We start from the raw sequence: 1,963 nt of genomic DNA, 5'->3' as shown, positions 1-1,963 counted from the left end.
GTGTGTGTGTGTGTGTGTGTGTGTGTGTGTGTGTGTGTGTGTGTGTGTGTGTGTGTGTTGCCTGTTTTCTCTGGGCTTCATGCCTTCTTGGATTTGTGAAGTCCTTTTGCACTTGGTTATTTAAATCTGGTTATTTATCATTAAGAAATATTTTCTAAAGAAATTGTCCAATAGAGCTGTTGAGATCAGGAATGCTGATATCACATTTCAGTTTTCATTGAAGTAAAGCAGTTTTCCTAGCATGAAGCTGTGAGTAGCAAGGATTACTGACTACCTTTGTCTGTATCCTGGTCCTGTAGAAAGACAAGCATTAACATGCAGAGGTTTGCGGTCTACCTTTTATTAGGAAAACAATAAACTGTTTTCAGCTGCTGTCACAAGTAAATCATGTCATGTAATACATATGAAAAGTGACAAAAAATAAACATCAATAGAGGTAATTAGTGTCAGTGGTAAAGTGAGCCTTATCTCTCTAAAAATATGTCAGCATTTTAATTTTCGCTTACATTATTCAACACAGCTATGAGATGATAATGATGGTGGTGGTGGTGGCATGTGTGTGTGTGTGCAAGAAGGAGGGCATGACACGTTAGACAAATACACTCTAGCCTCTGTGCGTGGTCAAATTGGCAGTGATGAGTGTTTGAGCACAGAGTACACAGGCTGAACGATTCTGTGGATCATTAGTGATGCTGGTTTTATTTTTATATGCTCTTTTCTCCTGTCCGCTGTCAGCCATCAAGACTTTATCTCCATCATGTCATGACAGAGGGGGTCCATCTCTTTTATTTGTGTGTCAAGCTCCTGCGTTTTATGTTGCTTTGCTTTTACTCCTAGCAAAGATGTGATGCAACACCATAGATATACACTGATCTTTCTGGTAACCATTGAGTGCTGCTTGGTTTCTGTTTGACATAGAAAGTAAGAATGCTGCAGGTTCACAGGTTTGCCTGATGTCTCTTCAGTGGGCCAGCAATAATGGGAGGAGCTTATGCATGAACACGAGAGTGATGCACAGTAGCCGGTCCATGGTGCTCATCACACTGCAGTCTGGAAGACACAGAAAGATGTGGCAATATTTACAACAGCGTTGTATAATGCAAAGATTTCTGCTTGTCCATTGGCCTCTACAGTGATTCGTACGAAGCTCATAACATACAAAGAAGTCAAAAGGAATCGTAATATACAGTTGTTCATCTCAGTGTGTTAATTAACCTTGGCAGCTGACGGCCCATGTATATGTGTCTTTATCTCTCTGTGTGTCGTTAGTGGGTGGATGAAAGTGAGTGAGTTAGTGAATGGTTTGTGTGTGTGCGTGTGTGCGTGCATTGCTCAGCCTGGGTCTGGGGCTTGCTGAGCCCGGGTGAGACGGGGTCACCACTCGGGGTGCGTGACTGACTCGGTAGCTCGGGGTGTCTTGGACCTCTCCCTTACTGGGAGTGCTGGGTGGTTCTTGGGTGCCTGTGGCCCTTTTAAATTTTGTGGTCCTAGTGCTATCCCCCACCACCACTACCGCAACACACACACACACACACACACTTCCTCTTTTTTTATTCCACATATAATGTAATAACACAGATAGAAATGAACACATAAACAAATAAAAGATTCTATTTATTTAACAAACAAATTATCAAACAGTTGATCAGTTAATCTAAAATTTGAATGTTGCCATTCTCAGCAACCCTGGGTTCATAAAGAAAATGAATGTTAGGATTCTCTGGCATTTATATGGCATTGTCACGGTCGGACGGCCCTTTCCGGACGACCCTGCTTGTGTTTATGTTTTCTGTATGTGTGTTTGCTTCTCCCTCCCTGGCCCTCGGGGTTGTTTACGGAAGTGCGCGCCGTGGGAGAGGCGTGTCCTGGCGACTGTCGTCATTGGGAGTCCCTCTTCGCTGTTGCCGGCCCACCTGCAGCTGATTACCTGACCAGTGGTTGGTAATCATTCCTCCAGGCTAGA

General features: G+C 43.6%; 1 protein-coding gene across 1 annotated transcript in view; it reads right to left on the bottom strand.

Annotated features, from left to right (window-relative positions):
• Nucleotides 1-30: 30 nt before the first annotated feature.
• Nucleotides 31-1,963, bottom strand: part of vstm2b (V-set and transmembrane domain containing 2B) — a 22,107-nt gene continuing 20,174 nt past the window's right edge. Inside the window, exon 5 of the mRNA XM_005753587.2 lies at nt 31-1,050. Coding sequence (XP_005753644.1) covers nt 962-1,050 — 89 coding nt within the window. The 3' untranslated portion in view covers nt 31-961. The remainder of the gene's footprint in view (nt 1,051-1,963) is intronic.

The sequence above is a fragment of the Pundamilia nyererei genome, unplaced genomic scaffold (genome assembly GCF_000239375.1).
Source record: "Pundamilia nyererei isolate P.nyererei 1_Seehausen unplaced genomic scaffold, PunNye1.0 scaffold00441, whole genome shotgun sequence".
In the NCBI taxonomy this organism is placed as follows: domain Eukaryota; kingdom Metazoa; phylum Chordata; class Actinopteri; order Cichliformes; family Cichlidae; genus Pundamilia; species Pundamilia nyererei.
This window is presented reverse-complemented; position numbering and strand designations above follow the sequence as displayed.